Source organism: Amblyomma mixtum, chromosome 3, assembly GCF_055824585.1.
Source record: "Amblyomma mixtum isolate Tamu chromosome 3, ASM5582458v1, whole genome shotgun sequence".
NCBI lineage: Eukaryota > Metazoa > Arthropoda > Arachnida > Ixodida > Ixodidae > Amblyomma > Amblyomma mixtum.
The window spans coordinates 50,344,170-50,361,450 of record NC_143014.1 but is presented as its reverse complement, the minus strand read 5'-3'; the positions used below and the strand labels follow the sequence as shown (position 1 = coordinate 50,361,450).

The 17,281-nt window shown below is 45.3% G+C and overlaps 1 protein-coding gene across 1 annotated transcript in view; it reads right to left on the bottom strand.

Moving 5' to 3' along the window:
- Window positions 1–1,005: 1,005 nt before the first annotated feature.
- The window catches only part of arm (armadillo), a 31,185-nt gene continuing 14,909 nt past the window's right edge, over window positions 1,006–17,281 (bottom strand). The window contains exons 9-15 of the mRNA XM_089579121.1: window positions 14,641–14,951; window positions 11,587–11,841; window positions 9,573–9,740; window positions 9,352–9,502; window positions 7,416–7,540; window positions 4,442–4,541; window positions 1,006–2,121 (exon numbers count right to left, since the gene is read on the bottom strand). Of these exons, the coding sequence (XP_089435247.1) occupies window positions 1,913–2,121; window positions 4,442–4,541; window positions 7,416–7,540; window positions 9,352–9,502; window positions 9,573–9,740; window positions 11,587–11,841; window positions 14,641–14,951 (1,319 nt within the window). The 3' untranslated portion in view covers window positions 1,006–1,912. The remainder of the gene's footprint in view (window positions 2,122–4,441; window positions 4,542–7,415; window positions 7,541–9,351; window positions 9,503–9,572; window positions 9,741–11,586; window positions 11,842–14,640; window positions 14,952–17,281) is intronic.

Sequence of the window (17,281 nt, the reverse complement as noted above, 5' to 3'; positions counted from 1 at the left end):
ATATTTCCTGCTGTTAACTTAAAATATGCCACCAACATTAATTTATAATTTTAGATTCCTTCAGTGCATACATTCGCCTCGGCTGTGGCCTCATGTCAAAGTTTGGCATATCACTCTTCTTGTTACACAAGGGCAAATGTTCAGCAAGAACTGGTTATCTTCAATATGCGCTGAACCTGTTCACGTTCAGTTGCAGGCCATTCAATGATAGCTTAATTAGGTTACACTAGTTTGGTTTTCAAATGACAGATTCGAGGAAAGGAAATGACGCAGTAACTGTCTCACTTATCTCGGTGGACGCCGTTAGAGATCCCCAAGTGGTCGAAATTATCGGGTTCGAACCCGGGTACTCTAGCTCAGTAGAAGAGCGCCTTAACCACTGAGCCACCATGGAGCGTTTTGTTTTTAGAATTTCGAAAATGCAACAACCCTCAGCCCTGTGGGTCGACAAAATTTGGCTATATAAACTAGTTACGTGCAATGGAGGCTGTTTGGCCTGCATGCTTTGCGGAAGTGCATGTATTTTGGCATGATGTTATACAAGTTGACAGGGAAAACACGGAGCCCGTTTTCAATTGCTGATTTCTCTGGTGCTACATAAGCTGGATCAAAAAATTTTGCGGGAGGATGATAGGAGATTCAATATCCAACAATATTTCAGCTTTCCTTACCCTCAATGGACACAGTTTCAGTGCCTCTTTAATGTCCCCTACATTGCAGAACAAACTGTCAAATTGACTTTTAATTTGGAAACACTTCGCTGAAGTGGATCCTTGCTCCGAAAAAAGTTCATTGTGAAGAGAGACTGCATAATTTTATGAGGTTTGCTGACAAGGAACCTGAAATACTTTGTTATCCTGACGTTCGCAGTAGTGGGGTTTGACTGCACTCGATATTACAAGTTGAAGAAACGTCCAAAGAGAAAACTAGGGGAAATACAAGGAGCCCATCGGGCTTTTAAAACAATAAGCTATTTCAGAAGCACAAGAAACAATAGACACGAAGTGCATGCTGCCTACTTTATTTGAGTACAATGCACAGACACGTAATACAGAAAATGACATGTCAAATATTCCCACTTTGCCTTTTGCCACCTAATACAAAAGAAAACTTGTTCTATTCTCCTGTGGATACTTTACTGGTACACACTAGATAGTAAATACAGGTATGCAGTAGGTGAAGAGTAAAAATGTATCACCTGGTCAATATAAATGTCCGAAATACAAACAACCAGTGGCAAAATTTTGATATTGCAACAGAACAGCCACATCACAAGTGGCATGAGGAACACAAAAGGAGTACCATAGCTGCCTTTGACAGGACAGTAACAAATGTCAATGCAGTTGCCATTCTGAAGCTTACTGGACATTTAATATGAAAAGTACAATTGCCAAACATGGTACTTAAAAACGATGATACACGCAAAACTAAGCCTACACTGCCCAGTGAAACAACAGAAGCACAAAAAGAATGGCACACCATGGACTGCACTAAACAAAGCCAAAACAAAGATTACAAGGATGAATGGCATTGCTTAAAAACACGAATAACTGTAGGAAGAGGCAGACGACGAAAAAAGCTGCCACCAACCACTGCTGAGGAGACCCCGTAAGCGAATTGGTAGGATGATTGGGGACCTTGCTAGAAACAGTGGCCTTTATGTTTGACACAGCCAGCATGTGCCTATTTCTTTCCCTCTGCAAAGTGCCTCCCGAACCAAAAGCGTTAGGAGCAAAGATTCTCCGCAAAAATTGTCCTCATTGTGCACCACTTCTAGAGGAATCAATATCTTTGTTTGCCCCAAACGCATGGTTCAAAGGAAGAACACCAGTCAACTAACTGCCAATGAAACTGAAAGTTAAAAAATTAAGAAGGTGGGGGTAGGTGCTTTCTGAAACCAAGCCCTGGCACTCTAAAGATCAGTGTCATACCAGGCAGCCAATTGGCCGCTGCTGTCCTGCTGCGCTGGTGCCGGAAGGGAAGGGTCAAGAGGGTCAAAATTAAGGTCACCAGGGGCGTCAAGGTCCATGCCTGTGTCCATCGGGGTGTAATTGTGTCCACCTTGTGATGGCCCCAAGTCAAGTCCTTGCATAGAGTCTATGGGGACTTGCTGATCATAACCTGCATAAACAGAAGTGAACTGCCATTAGTTACTAAACAGAGCACAGTCTGGGATACCAATTTCGCTCTCTAAGCACTCTTCAAGACAGAACAAAATATTCATCCTGCACACAGCGTAGTGCAGAGAAGCGACAGCATGCCAAAGTAGACTGCAGTGTACTGCTAAATGTCCTGTTTTGACTGCCCTAGCTGCCAGTGTCACAGCAGTGCATTCCAGTGAAGACCAACACATGCAAGGTCTATACAAGCAGTAGCTACCGCATGCTCTGCAACTAGAAAGTGCAGTGGACCAAGGGCATCTGTAAAGCAAGCATTACGTATTTCCCGTGACCAAGCCCCTTCAAGTATGAACAAGCACTGCAAGAACTGCAGGCAAACAGTTATTTTGAACTGAATGCATGATGCAACTTGGAATAGCCAGAAAAATCACGTAGCACAATATCCTGCCTGAACAGCAAAACACACCCTTGTATCTTTCTCAAGGTTGGGCCCTCTAATTACAGCAGTGCGAACCTGTACGTAAGCATTCTAGGTGACTCAGATGAACAGTGAAGTACAGTGTGTTAAATGTGTTGGAGGTTTGTAGCAGAAAGGAAAAACCAACATTCTGCCATCCACTAAGTGCAAAGTAGCATGTTACCCAAAACGCTGTGTGCCCCTCATTTGGACTACCAATGAAACCTAGAGCAGAATCAGTGCCACCAATGCTACAAGAACCACCCGGCTGCATTATGAGAACAATGACATTGAATGCTGTAGGTGTGCACAGTCACACTCAGTGAGCAGCATGCCTTGTTAAAGTCCATTGCTAAGTTAAAAAAAAAATCAAAATAATGCTAACCTAACCTTCATGCTGCTGCTAACTTCCTGTGCTCATCTAGATGAAGCAACACACCGACACCAGTGCCAGAGTAAATGCTGCCTGAAGATATTCAAGTGGCATGAATGCAGCCACCAAACCAAGCAAGTTGGAAAGAAAATGGTGGATGCATGATGAACTTGTTGCCACATAGCAACATGCCTACTGGGGACTTCAGTCTCTGCCAGCACCTTGCCCAAGTTGAACCTTGTTTGGTTTGGTTGGTTTAATGCACCAAAGTGACTCAGATTATCGGCTGCAGATAATTTCAACCACCTGGGGTTCTTTAAAAGTGCACTGACATCGCACCGTACACGGGCCTCTAGCATTTCGTCTCCATCGAAATACGACCGCTGCGGCTGGGATCAAACCACTGTCTTTTGGGTCATTGTCTTTGGGTCCCCATCTGACAGTAATTACCAATATACCAAGGGTTGTGACTAGCGTTATGAAGATGCCAGTAAATTTAACCAAGTGGGCATGACTAAGAATTTACATGCACACACACACACAGGAGTCGCATGCATATCAGATGCCCACTGACGCATTTGTTGCACATGTGATCAGACAAGGCATGCAGAGTACAGAGTGCTTAAAGAAGGGAAGTTCATACCACTGCATGTTCCTTCCAGATTAAGGACAGCTCAGAAAAAAAGAAGTTTTCAAGTGGTCAGTGTCAGATGCTTACACAAAACTCCTTTTCAGCTCCAACAAAAGGTTTTGCATTAAGCGCACAGGCTGTGTGCAAGATTTCGTTGGCCTTGAGACCCATGTCGCAGATGTTACGACCAAACAGCTGTGGTTAACTTTGGTTAGTTGAAAAGAAGCTGATAAACGCTGAGCTAGGAGCAAAACGCATGCGTTTTCGCATTCGAAACATCGCGCGATGAGTGACGCGCAGCACAAGTTTGACCGCGTTTTCGCGTTGAAGTTTGTTCAAGGCTGGGTTTGCGCTCACATTGAAACAAGAGACTTTCACATCACATTCAAATCGATCCTGCTCGCCGAGCCCAGCCTGAACCCTATGGTCTCAAAACCAAGCTCGTGAAATTCAGAAAAAGTATATGCTACAGAAATAAGAAAAACCCCTTCCATTCTTTCACACAACTTATTAAACCGCAGACGCACAACATTCATAGATGTACTCAAAGATGCAACAATGTTGCTTTGGACACTTCAAAATAAAACCTTCTTGCAGAAGCTAATTTAGCTCCCAAGAATAAAAAAATCAAGAAATATCTTGTAGAACCATGAGCAGTCAAAAGAGGTGAAACAATTCTTCAGTCACTCCATCACATCCAAGATATAAGAAAACCTAAGCTCAGCTCTCAGACAGAGAAGCAAGTGCAAAGAAACACATCAGGTCCGTAGGAAATTGTGGGCACCTAGCCGCCAAGCTCGTATTGTCACCTTGGGCCTTCACATGGCCTCAAAGGTTGTTGCTGAGCACAAAGGCCTCACCCTGCTGAGAGTAGGGATTATGGCGTCCACTAGGAGGGCCTTGGCTGCCTGAGTACATTTGTTCATGGTAGGCATCAAGGTTCATATCCATGTCTGGTCCCTGCAAGAAAGAAATCGCACTGCTTGCTCCACATGGCACAATACACAGTACAGGAAAAATCCTACAAATACCGTTTATACTTGTGTAAGGGCCGCAGCCCCAACTTGGCAGCCGGTATATTAGGGGAAAAAAAAAAACAGCAAAAAAATTGAGTCTTGTGTAACCCCGCGCTTGCCACATGCTGTCCAGTTTGTGCAGTGAAGCCTCCTTACATGCGAAGCCACGCACAAAAAAAGCTTCAGTGCTATCACGTCACACGCTGCAAGAAAGCGAGATACTCTTCCCCATTATGAAGCAGTCCTGGCTCCACTTTCAACAGCATGCACAAAATTAAGCATTTGACAGTACAGCAAAAAAAAAAATCACCGCTGTCGCGCTGTTTCTGTCATAAAAGGAGAGAACCATTACCCAGGTTTACACCAAATAATTTGCTTTCACGCAAAAAAAGCCGATGCTTCTCTGAAGCCTCTCAGATACCGGCAGAAATGAAATAAATTTTGCCATGACTGGGTTTCGAACCTGCGGCAGCGCAAAAAGATCAGCTTCGCTGGCCACTGCAACGGGCTAAACTGCCTCACTCTCACACTGTGCATCGTCGTCGTCATCAATTTCCATCTATGCGCAAAAGTCACGAAAGGAAAGGAAACACTCATAACTGGCTACCTGGGTCAGTGGACACCTCAAATGCTATCTGACCTACGTGGTAGTAGTGAGAGAGAAATGTGCGCTGCTTGCGTTTGCGTTGCCGACGTTTTTGCCGAACGTGGCACACTGGAGCAATAGGCAGCCAGTGTTCATTGGGATCATTGGCATTGACAACACTGTACTCTCAGTTGATTTTGAGAAAAGGAAAGGCACATAATTGGTGCCCTGGGACAATGAACACCTCAATCGAGTTTTCAGGTACATGGCTGTCGTGTGCACCTACAAAAAACTGCTTTCGCGCAATATTTCGTGCTTACCAATGCTAAACTACCACCAATTTTCTCCTACTCGAAGTCCGAATTTAACAAGGTTTTATAGTAATGAGGACACTTTCCAGCTGAGCTCCCCCTCACACCTCCAATACCTGGAACATAGTTTCCAGTAACACTGATTAGCTGATAAAGATTAGCCTACTCATTGTCATGAAAAAAAGAAAAAGGACAATTTAGTGCGGTTAGGCCAAATGCGAATTTAGGTGCACTAGTACTCCAGTTTTCACTGGAAGGGGAACTTAAGCTCTGCCTTAAGGGTATAACGCGATAGCGAAAATGGTTTAATGCCCATATACATCGAATTGGTCATTTTCACCAGCACCTCCAGTCAATGGTGCCGATTCATTCTCTCCATCTCCCCTTGAACGATCCCCTTGGACCTGCTAGCATGAAATCGCAAGGGGTGGCAGATGAATGGGAAATAACCACGCCTTCATCGGATTAACCACAGTGTCATGAAAATCGGCTGATGCCATTATTTGGAGGGCCTCCTTTGGGGGGCATCTGCCGCTTGATTCTTGAGTTGTATCCGACTACAGGTATGGTCTGTTTGACAAGCAATCGCCCAAATACGCGTCCTCAAGCCTGAACTGCACATTACATTGTTTCCCACACCCCTCTGACGTGCGCATAACGGCAGGTGTGTGGGGCTGAGAGCAAGTTTGGGGACGCAGATTTGTTCTCAAAGCTTTGCTGCCAGCCTGCAGTCATGGCAGCTTTCAGCTGTGCGTATCAACCAGCCAGCCAAAGCCTGCCATTTAGAACAAAGACTGCTGTGTTGCAAATATTTTTTTTGTTTCTTTAAAGGCGTTTTACCTTCCACCGGGCCGAAACTCTCTGTCATGTGCTATTAGCAGTTTGTGCAGTGATGTCTCACATGCTACACGGCATGTGAAGAAGCCCTAGCACTACCATGGCGCACACTGAAAGAAGCTGCAGATCCCCTTACCATTACAAAGCAGTTTTGGTTCTGACACTCCTGATAGCATGCATGAATTGAAGCATTAGACGGAATGATGAAAAATCACCGTAGTTGCGCAGTTTTCGTTTTAAAAGGAGACGACCATTGCTCAAGTTTTCCCCAAATAAATTTTACTTTCACACGAGCAGTTCCTGACAGTTAGGGGGAAAAGGGAGCATTAGATAATTCGTCTTGAAAAAAAAAAAATATTAATGTAGTCCATGTAAGCAATTCCTTGAGCACTTATGTAATTGTTATGGAAGCTTCTCGTGAAGAACTTACAAAATTTTCTGCAGGGAATTTGCTGAAATGTATGTTTTGGGTTCTCTTGACATAAGGGAATGCAATAAGGGTAAAATTTTCTTCCTGCCTATTACAGAAAATGAGTTGTAGGGTTTTGAAGTAGTCACTTCAGAAATGCAAAGAAATGTTTGTATTCCTGTTTCTGAAGTAGCAGCTTCAACGCCCCATAACTCAAGCTCAACGATAGGCAGGATAATTTTACCTTAATTGCATTCTTTTATGTCAAGAGAACCCATAACATACATTTCAGCAAGTTTCTTGCAGAAAATTTTCTTGAAAACTCCTAAAGAAAAACTTGCATAACAATTATGAGTGCTCAAGGAATTGTTTCACATGAAATTAATTGATGTACTTAGAATCACCACGCAAAAATACATGTTCCATGAAGATTTCATAATTGTGACTACATTAACAAAATTTCGTTTTCAAGACCAGCCTCACCCTTAAGCTATGATTCTGCAACAACATCTGCAGGTTCCTCACAGCCAGGTTCAAAGACAAGCAATACAGGTTTCTCAATGTAGGCCAACTTTACAGTAAACAAGTCACGAATGTAAACATCACAACAGGCACCAAATTCCCCCCCCCCCCATCGAGTGCAGCAATAGCCATTCACAAGTTGCAAGCACTTACAGTGCCTGGCCACGGTCCGGCATCCTCGCGGAACAGCGAATTGGTCAGCTCCATCGAGAGCCGCTTCTTGTAGTCCTGTGGCTTGTCTTCTGACATGCGGAAGAGGACTGCAGCCGCATACGTGGCTGCAAGAAGAAATGCCACCACCTGAACTGCATGAAAGCTAGCAGGGCTGCTTTGCAGCAAAATTACAGTGATCATTAACCACATATATTAACCCTTTGAGGGTCGAATTATTTTGAAGAAAACTTTCCCAGGTGGTCAAATTACTTTATTGCGGATCTTGAATCTACAAAATGTATATAATCGAGAATAAATAGTAAAAAAAAATTAGGAACAGTACTTTGGTGACAGCATCACTCACAACTGGAAAATGTTCAATAGAATAGAATAGCAATGGTGATAAGCAAGCTAAGAGCAGCACCAATAAAGATAGAAATCAACTTTCGCCGCCTCTGCAAAACAGTGCCCACAAAGAGAAAACACGTTTCGCGCGACTCCGTTGCGATTCCGCGGCGGAATCGAAACCGCATAGGCGCGTTGCCACAGAGGGCGAGAATACCTCGCGAGCAACGGTGATAAGCAAGCTAAGAGCAGCGCCAATAAAGATAGAAATAAATTTCGGCAGCCCCTGCAAGATAGTGCTGACAAAAAGAAAACTCAAATTTCACGCGACTCCGTTGCGATCACGCGGCGAAACCAAAACTACAAAGGGGCACAGACTACAATGCAGTCTGTGCCGCCGCGCTAAAGCTAGACATAAGTTCTGCTTATCTCCGTAAGAAGGCAGCACAAAATTCAAACACTTCTTGTAAGTCCTAAGAGGTGGCAGCACCCCCCAGTGAGTACGCATTGTTCTTTTGGCGAAAAATTTCAAACGGAAGATCGAAACCGTACCCGTACGGCAAAGACCTTGCGGGACAGAAAACCGCCGCCGTACATATACGGCAAAAACCTTCAAAGGGTTAAGGAGACCAAGAAACAACTTCTTTAGTAAGTGAAGTTTCTTTGGCCCAAAGCTACCCCTCCAGTCTTGGCACTTCCAGCATGCTGAAAGGTATAGCCCAAGCACACACACCAGGATCAAAGCCCATGCACTTGCTTGATACAGTTGCTGCACATGCACTGCTCCCAATGTTCAGGAAATTGCGTGCAAACATGTTATCTTTTCCTCTCCCTCTTTCAGGAATGTGTTTACAAGTGCGAACTCTCCAACCGCATACAAAGACTGGCTAACAGTAGAGACTAGTGAAGAAAGTTCATACATGCACGTACAGGTCACTCTTGCTGATTCCCATTTTTATGTACCGTATTTACTGCATTGCAACTTTTTTTTTTACAAAAACCAGAAGTCAAAAGCCACCCCTTGCATCATAATCGAATATCAAGCAGAGAAAAAAGCATGCTATGGCGCTAGGGCAAAGTTAGCTATTCAAGTGCTGTAAAATTACTAATAAGGGCAAAATGAAAAAAAAAAAACAAAAAAACAAAACTGCTTTGATTATTGCATTCTTTACTCACCATATTCCGTAGCCATGGAAGGAAAATTATTTTTATTGAGCAGTTCTTTCCGGACAGAGGTACTAATAAATAATTAAAAATAACTACCTTAGGAACCAATTTATAGAAAAGGTAACTTTGGATTTGAAATCAATATAAGAAACTGAGGAAGTGATACAGTTTCATTAGGACTGGACTAAAAATACGAAAAATAGGTGAAAACAGAGGACCAGTGTCCCCCCCCTCCCTAATCCTCTGCTGTGCGTTGCATTCACTCTCTACCGTCTGATGGGCTCGTTCACTCAGTTACGCCGAGGCCGACGCTCAACACAGGAACGGGCACCTAAGAGCTGCGCTCAAAAATCTTTGGTGAAGTTTGAATTAGTGACAGCCTACTGTATTTTAAAAGACACAGTAAGGGAAGGGAGGTGCTCACCAACTCCCTCGTTTCTGGAATGCAGAAGATCGGTGAGTGGAGCAGTAGCACCGTCTGCTTCAATCATCTCGGCACCTTCTTTGTCGGCTGCCAGTTCACACAGGACTCCAGCGGCAACACGCTGTATGTTCTCGATGTCGCTGTACAGGAGCTGGAAATGTCATTCCAAAGATTATGCCTTGAAATGCACCGTCAGCCGCAGATTACGGACAGTGGCTCACCTGCACAAACACTGGAATGACGTTGAGGCCGCGGATGATGGCTCGGTTGTGTGCTTCTCGCGCCAAGATGTGCAGAGCACCAACCGTGCCTTCCACTATTTCTTCCATGCGCACACCATCTGAATAGGCTCCTTGCTGACTGCCATTTGAAGCCACACTGGAACGTTGCTGCATTAAATACGCCCCATATATCCAATTTGCTGGCACAACAAAACAACTGTTATTCAAAACAATTTCATCAACTTAGGCCCCTTGGAATTAAAAATCCAGCACAAATAGTAGAAAGCTAAAGCTGTGAGGGTTACCTCCATAGGCTTGCTTATAAAAATGTTTTGGACCATCTCAAAAAAGCAAGTACTATAGTCGGATACAACTTAAGAGGGAAGCCTGGTCTTGAAAAAAAAATTTTTATTAATGAACTCAGTTAAGAGATCTTCAGGGCACATGTATTGTGTGGAGATTCTAAACATGCCATTTAATTTTATGTAAAACAATTCCTTGAGCACTTATGTAATTTTTATGCATGTATTTTGTGAAGAGCTTTGAAGAAAATTTCTTGCAGGAAACTTGCTGAAATGTATGCCATTGCGTTCTCTTGACACCAAGGAATGCAATAAGGCTAAAACTGTCTTCCTGCCTATCATAGAACTTAAATTATAGGGTTTTGAAGTTGTCGCTCCAGAAATGAGAAGTGTGAATTCCTGTTTCTGAAGTGGCAGCTTCAGTACCCTATAACTCAACTTCAATGATAGCCAGGATGATAATTTTACCCTTATTGCATTCCATGGTATCAAGAGAACCCAATGGCATGCATTTCAGTGAGTTTCCTGCAGCAAATTTTCTTCAAAACTCTACGCAAAATACTTGCATAAAATTTGCACAAGTGCTCAAGGAATTGCTTTACATGAAATTAAATGACATGTCTAGGGTCAGCACACAAAAATGCATGTGCCCTGAAAATTTCATAACTATGACTAGATTAATAAAATTTTCTTTTCAAGACCAGGCTCGCCCCTTAAGAACGAAGCGGCTTTTCCCCGTCAAAGAACCACCCGCCAGCCAATGGCGTCGGCCGATTCTCATTGTCCTGCTAGCGTGGCAATGGAGGGAGCGGTGCCACAATGGAGAGAGGGGTCTATCCCAGACTATGGAGCGGGGGACTATCCCCTTTCATCTGCCACTCCCCGCATTGCCATGCTAGCAGGACAATGAGAATCGGCCGACGCCATTGGCTGGAGGGGAGTGCTTTGACGGGGAAAAGCCGCTTCGTTCTTGAGTTGTACCCGACTAATAGAAAAGTCTGAGAGACATGAAAAAGGTCCGGGAAGCATACAAACATGGCTTTCCCCAAGCTATGGTGCATGCATGGTTTCAGAAACATGGCACATTTTACAGAAAGGGTTGCATGCAGGAAACGAAAACACTTCTATTGCATTACTGTAGCTCCTTATACTATAGGGGTTGTGGCCATGGCAATTTAGATTTAGATTTTTTTTTGGGGGGGGGGGGGGGGGGGGGAGGGGGCTGACAACCATTAAATGAATGTTGTATCACTCTCCTATTATTGGCAATAAATAGTAGAGAAGGCCTTGACCTCTTTCATTTGAGACACCGCGTGGAAGCAACAAGACATCTCTAGATTCAGTGTCCTTTTAAGCAAATGTGGACTTTCACTACCACAGCAATGCTTGCAAGAAGTTCAATTTGAGTAGTTTAGATATTGTAACTTCAAAACAAAACACTATGAGTGAAAGAAACTCGGTGAAGCCCCTTTTGTTGAAAAATTTACAAGCAGTCAGTACCTTGACATGTTTGACAAGTGGTTTCTGCATCTCCATGCACTTGCCATTTCAATAAGGCTAAAGCATCTCATAAGAAGCTTTTATTTATTCAGGTTCCATTGTATTACAGCATGTCAGGATGGACAAGGTCAAGGGTATGGCTCCCCAGCATTTCCCAAGAAAGGTGTGTATGTGTGCATAAAGTGCACATGCAGAAAAACAATCATACTCACCCTTTGAGTGTCCTGATAGGATTTGTGCAACAGCTGCACAAGACGGGGAATGGCCCCATGCTCGCGCAGCGGTGCATGATTGGCCGGGCAAAGGGCCAGGTTGCGGATCAGCCCAATGACAGCCTTGACCAGGGGCCAGCGGCTTGGGGGGTGCAGCAGCTTCACTATCACTTGCAGGCCATAGTTGAGCCGCACAGAGTTTTGCGCTAGCTCGGCCTCCGGATGCCTGCACGTCAAGTGCCGCAACGCGCACACCTGCAACCAGCCCAGTGAGTGGCATCCCCCTCCTCAGTCAAATCATTTAACCGACTCCTTGCACACAACTATATAAAGGCAACATCCATGCAAAACTAGAAAAATGAGATAAGAAGGGCAAGTAAAATGCACTGCGTTGCTCCTAGCCAATCTAAACACTGTGAAAGCATTTGGTCTCATTTCATATCACCATGGCAGAAAGTGTGCTGCTTTTTTTCTTTAACCCTTTGAAGGTTTTTGCCGTATATGTACGGCGGCGGTTTTCTGTCCCGCAAGGTCTTTGCCGTACGGGTACGGTTTCGATCTTCCGTTTGAAATTTTGCGCCAAAAGAACAATGCGTGCTCACTGGGGGGTGCTGCCACCTCTTAGGACTTACAAGAAGTGTTTGAATTTTGTGCTGCCTTCTTACGGAGATAAGCAGAACTTATGTCTAGCTTTAGCGCGGCGGCACAGACTGCGGCAACACCCCTTTTGTAGTTTTGGTTTCGCCACGTGATCACAACGGAGTCGCGCGAAATTTGAGTTTTCTTTTTCTCAGCACTATCTTGCAGGGGCTGCCGAAGTTCATTTCTATCTTTATTGGCTCTGCTCTTAGCTTGCTTATCACCGTTGCTCGCGAGGTTTTCTCGCCCTCTGTGGCAAAGCGCCTACGCGGTTTCGATTCCGCCGCGGGATCGCAACGGAGTCGCGCGAAACGTGTTTTCTCTTTGTGGGCACTGTTTTGCAGAGGCGGCGAAAGTTGATTTCTATCTTTATTGGTGCTGCTCTTAGCTTGCTTATCACCGTTGCTATTCTATTCTATTGAACATTTTCCAGTTGTGAGTGATGCTGTCACCAAAGTACTGTTCCTAATTTTTTTTTACTATTTATTCTCGATTATATACATTTTGTAGATTCAAGATCCGCAATAAAGTAATTTGACCACCTGGGAAAGTTTTCTTCAAAATAATTCGACCCTCAAAGGGTTAATCTTTCCATAATGTGTTGCATTATGTATTACAATGCCAACCCCCATGGCATTTATCCTGTCCCCTTCATAACTGCCCCAGCAGTAGCTCCACCATCTCATTTTAAGCATGAAATGCTATTAACGCCCGCTGTCAGCGCACCGCAGGTGATTTTGGCGCCAGAACGGAAAAGAACACTGAGCTGAACGTTGGTGAAACTTTTAGTTCACCCACCCATGGTACCTACATGCTGCACTGCCACTGGAGTAGTGCCCACAGTAGCGCCTTCACGGTCCCTTGCTAGTAAACGCCAGCATGCGGCGCGAAGGAACCCATGTTCTGCCCTGCAGCCCTAGAGGCGCACACATATTCCCGGTGGCACTTTGATGCGCAATGCAACAGAGCCGCCTGATTTGCCATCTTAACGTAATGCGAGCGCTGGTGAGAGGTCCTGTGGCACCATCCAGCAGCACAGCCAGCAACCAGTTCTGGTCGCGCAGGTCACCATGCATAAAAAAGTGGCAAAGAAAGCCAAACGCGCAGTTGCTTGCGAAGGAAAGCTTAGGAAAGAAAATCTGCTGACGTGGGATGCTCCCCAAGACTCTGAGTGCAGCTATCAGTGTCTACGAGCCATCTTAGAATACACTACAACTTTCCTGCAGTGCACTTCATACTTATATCTACTCTCGATGACGAGATAGTCTGAATTTTTTTTTTTGTCAACTACGGCATGGGAAAGCCCACTTACAGATTTTTCGACAGGGCTCTCGCAGAGGCAAGTCAAGGTGTCACGACAGGGCAAGCAGTCGTGTAAAAATTCTGTCTATGACATGGTGCACTGTAGCCCATGCACCTAACAGCAGGCATAACAACGACTGGAGTGCCCGTCGCTGGGCCAAAAAATAGCCTGGCAACAGCGGCTGTTGGCCTGCGCATTCATCAGTTGGCTGAACCAGACACCGACTGGCGCTTCACTGGTCATTTCGTTTTCCTTTTTAGTAGTAGTTAAAAGCAGTCTCACCCTTCTGGCAACAGTGAGCGTTCCCCTCATTTATGTCTGCGCTGTTCTGCCAGCACACTGAAACTGCACGCTTGCCATGGATTTTTAGTCACCAGTCATGTGCCGTTTTATATTTTGCATAACCACTTTACAGGTTGGACACTGTTATGCTGTCTAATCAAGCAGTACACATTTCTGCGCACATCAAGTCTTTTACATGGCGCTGAGTCAGTCTAGTTTTGTTTACTTCACTTGCAAAGACCATATGCAAAGACCATACATAGTTTTGAAAAAAAAAAAAAAAAGCATCAGCAATTGCCTGTTTATCATTTTCTGAAATAATTTTTTATACTCAGCAGATATGCAATATTTGAAGTTGTTTTTCTTTCTTATTCAATTTGTATTTGAAAATTTTAAGGGGAGATGCTGCTTGGAAAAACTTTTAATATTTGTATAAGCCTAATGAAATTTTCACCATTTAAAGAGATGCCAGAGACTCGCATGGGTGTAGGCCAGGACTGAACCAGAGGATCAGTTATCAGTGTTTTCAGATTAGCAGGGGTCGAATTAACGAGCATTTACCGTACAAGCATTATTTCTGGCTTGCTGACCCCTAAAGGTGAATGTAGCAAAATCGTGGTTTGAGCTAGTTGGTACATCTTCAAAATTTCACCAGCTAGGAACAAGAACAGAGAAGGAAGGACAACGACAAGCGCTTGTCCTTGTCCTTCCTTCTCTGTTCTTGTTCCTAGTCGCAGCGCTGGTGAAATTTTGAAAGGTGAATGTGTTGCATACACTACTGCGTATTATGAACATGTAGCTCCACTAGCTGAATACCAAGGGGCACTCACAGCAGGTTCAGTGATCTCCTCCCTGTCTCCTGCCTGGATAACTGTGCGCACGAGGGCCTCAATGCCCCCTACGTGACACAGGGTCACTTTGTTGCGGTGGTTGTTGCAGGTCAGGTTGGAAAGGATGCCCGCAGCGCAGGTCACCACGTTGATGTCACCACTTGCCAGCAGCTGGACCAGGCTGGCCAGCAGGGGCTCCAGGCTCTCCTGCTTGAGCGCAGCGTCCGAAAGGTTGCGCAGGGTCCAGAGGCAATTCAGCACCAGCCGCTGGCTCTGATGCCCCAGGTGCATCGACGTGGCCTGCACTCCACCTAGGCACCAAGTCAAACTGTCACACAGCAGCCTCAACTGCTCCTCTTCATGGTAAAAAGGCTTGTTGTCCGTGGGCAAATGCCGATAAAGTAAAAGCGGTCTGCTGCTAAGTACTTGGCAGCGGGCTGTTGCTCACTGTCAAGAACTAGCCAAAAAGCTAAGCACAATTTACTAAGCTTTTGACGCAAACGTCTACTTATATTTGGAGTCAACTTTTGTTTTGGCCAGCAAAGGGCGCTAGTTATGGGGTCAGCTTATACCGTATACATTCCGAGTATGACATTTGCAGTTTTTTGGATGCGTTTGCGAAATTCGCACGCTATTTGTGCACCCTATTTTTGAACCCTTAATTTCAGGAAAAAGGGTGCACATATTACTCGAGTAAATATGACTTCATCCAAGTCATGGCAGTCTTGGTACACTTCCCTGTTCCGAGGCCTTCCAAATCACACTTGAGCCTGGAGCCTGAGCAAGAGCCCTAGTGGCTGCACGTCATGTTCACGTTTTGGTTTCCACTGATACTGTGAATTTTGAATGGCATAATTTCTGGGGCCCTTGAATACTACACTAAAAGCTCGTTAATTCGACACTGACGGGACCGCGAAAAATTGTCGAATTATCCGAATGTCGAATTATCGAATAAACAACAAAAAACAATGTTTGCCGCAACAGGACGTACCTTTATTTGGCAAAGAAATCTGTTATCACCGTCTGCTTTTTCGAGCGAATTTGAGCGACTACGATAGCTCTAACAGCTGCCAGGTGCTCCGCGGCACACGCACCGTCAGGGATTTGTTCACAGAAGTCCTCCCGCACGGACAAGGCTTCTTTCACCGTGCACTTCGGCATTTGGGACAACTGCTCACAATCGTCACCTTCCGACGAATCGTCGTTGTCTGCGCCTGTCACTTCAATTATTTCATCCTCGGTCAGCTGACAGGACACAAAGGCGAGGCGCGCAGGCACTGCGCGCTACCCACTCGAAAGCAGCGCGAGGAGGAGGTGAAGTGAGGGCGGCTTCGGCCGCTTATCTGTTTTTTCAGCCAGCTTCCGCTTCGGTGGATGGGATTGTTGCTGCTACGCACGCGCAACTTATCTTTTCTCTTTATCTTTCCTCTGATCTTTTAACTCTCCTCTATCTGCAGGCGGCAGCAGTGAGTGGTGGTGGCTCGGCTGAGCCAGTAGGCAGGCCCGTGCAATTTCCTTTCACCCTTCTCTCAGTCGCAACAAAACAGCAACAACAAGCAGCGCAGTAAACTCGCTGACAAAGCACGCAAATACCAAAAAAGGCGCCGCCTTATGGTTAAATAACTGCAATCGTAGCAGCAAGAACACGTGGAAACGACGACACATGCCAAAATGAGACTCTCCTGGAGCGGATGACACCAACACGACTGCTAAGACACAACAAATCACAAAAAAAAGTCGCCAGTCGCTTCGGCCGCCGCTAACTTGCTACCCTCGCCCTCGCTCACGCTGCTGACGACGATGACCACATGGATGGCCATCAGCCGTACAGTAGCGCCGCTCGTGGCAGTGTTTTTTCTTTTTGCTCTCGGCACACCGGCTTGGCGGGCTGCGGAGTAAAGTCAAATTAACCGACGCACGGCAAAATTTGTTCGAATTAACGAGAGTTCCGCCCCATAGACTCCTATGTATAAATTGTAGGGACCTCGCGTGCGCGTCGAATTATCCGATTTTCCGGATTAACGGGGGTCGAATTAACGAGCTTTCACTGTACTGCTTAAATCATGGTCAGCACTAGTGCTCCTGCTGCACTTTCAGGTAGGTGCACCTTAAAATAACCCACACAATAGGACAAAGTCCAAAGGTAAACACAAACATGCTGCAGCAGGAAGTGAGCTGAAGCTACTACCAAGATGTCTGGGGTGGCGCCACCATCTGTCTTATCTTTCTGGAAGCTCATATCATCTTGCACTGGGTTTGCCAGTTGAAAGCAGCGGAGCGACCGCACGTGGGGGCGTGGCCACTGTGCGCTAGCTTCACGGATGCATTTTCATAAACTAGTTTTCTCACAGTGTGGACAACCCTACACTTGCAATTCTCAGTTCAAGCACAGCATTCACTAGTGTGGGTCTGCCATAAGCTGCAACTTTGTGGAAGGTATATATTTTTTTTTCACTCTCATTGTGTCTGCTACGTAGCATCAAGTTTTGGAAGCGCACGCCCCTCCTTCTCCATGGCCTCGCTAGTTGCTATCAGCAGCAAGTGAGGCAGTTACATCTTGCTTCCATCTCTCTCTCTTTTACCTTTCGTACGTTTTCAGTTTCGCTCTGTCCGGGCCGCCGAAAGTGTTCCTTCCGTGCGC